The 1,013-nt window shown below is 28.2% G+C and overlaps 1 protein-coding gene across 1 annotated transcript in view; it reads left to right on the top strand.

The window, feature by feature from the left end:
- Positions 1 to 793, top strand: part of LOC107627135 (glutathione S-transferase U3-like) — a 940-nt gene extending 147 nt beyond the window's left edge. The window contains exon 2 of the mRNA XM_016329995.1: positions 425 to 793. Coding sequence (XP_016185481.1) covers positions 425 to 793 — 369 coding nt within the window. The remainder of the gene's footprint in view (positions 1 to 424) is intronic.

Raw genomic sequence — 1,013 nt, forward strand, 5'->3', positions numbered from 1 at the left:
AAATTATATAGTTTAATTTTTTGTAATTTAATATTTTAAATTAGTTAATCGCTAAAAAATATATTGATTCAACTAATAATAATTTTTTATCAGTTCATTACCAAACAGACAATTTTTATCTTAAATTGGACTGATCTAGTAGTCGATTTCTAATTAACTGTATCAAATTGACCAGTTCGACCTAATTTTCTCGTAATCATGGTCTTCAAAATCTTGCTTATTAATTAAGCCATATTTTTATGTTTAATATCAAACAAAATAGTCTACTAATATATTTTCTTGCAAGATTACCTACTAAGATGATTAATTTACAATAATGTGTATTATATTTTTCTAATTTATTATATGTCCAAGCATTTAGTAACTTTATAGTACATGGACTAGATGTGTGAATTAATATATATGTTTGGGGTAATGCATAAAGTTTCCTACAGTTGTACAATTGATTTTCGTCGACATTGCTGATGATGAAGAGATGGAAAAGGCTGCAGAGAAGGTCCAAAAACTTCCAAGAGATGTTGAAGATCAATGCTTATTATTGGTTGATGAGAAACTATTCTTTGGTGGTGATGACACTGTTAATATGGTGGACATAGCTTTTGGATCAATGATCAAATTTCTTGTAACTACAGAATATTTGAATGAATTGAAGGTTCTAGAAGTTGAGAAATTCCCTCGTTTGCATTCATGGTTTAATAATTTTAAGAATTTTCCAATCATCAAAGAAAACTTTTCTCATAGAGAGAAAATGTGTGCTAATTTAAAGTATATCAGAAAAACAATAAGAGAATAGGAATCCTAGTTCTAGAAGAAGGTTCCTTTTTATGAATTATATATAGATGTTAGTGTTATATATCATGATATAACGTCTCTTTATTTCATACACATTATGCATTATAATAACCATCTTATGTGCATTAAAGAACTGAGGGTATGATCCTTCGGTAAGAAAAGGTGACCCCCAAAGACAAGATAATCGAAATGATCCTTTGGTAAAGGAAGGTGATTGAATC

This window comes from Arachis ipaensis, chromosome B02 (genome assembly GCF_000816755.2).
Source record: "Arachis ipaensis cultivar K30076 chromosome B02, Araip1.1, whole genome shotgun sequence".
Lineage (NCBI taxonomy): Eukaryota > Viridiplantae > Streptophyta > Magnoliopsida > Fabales > Fabaceae > Arachis > Arachis ipaensis.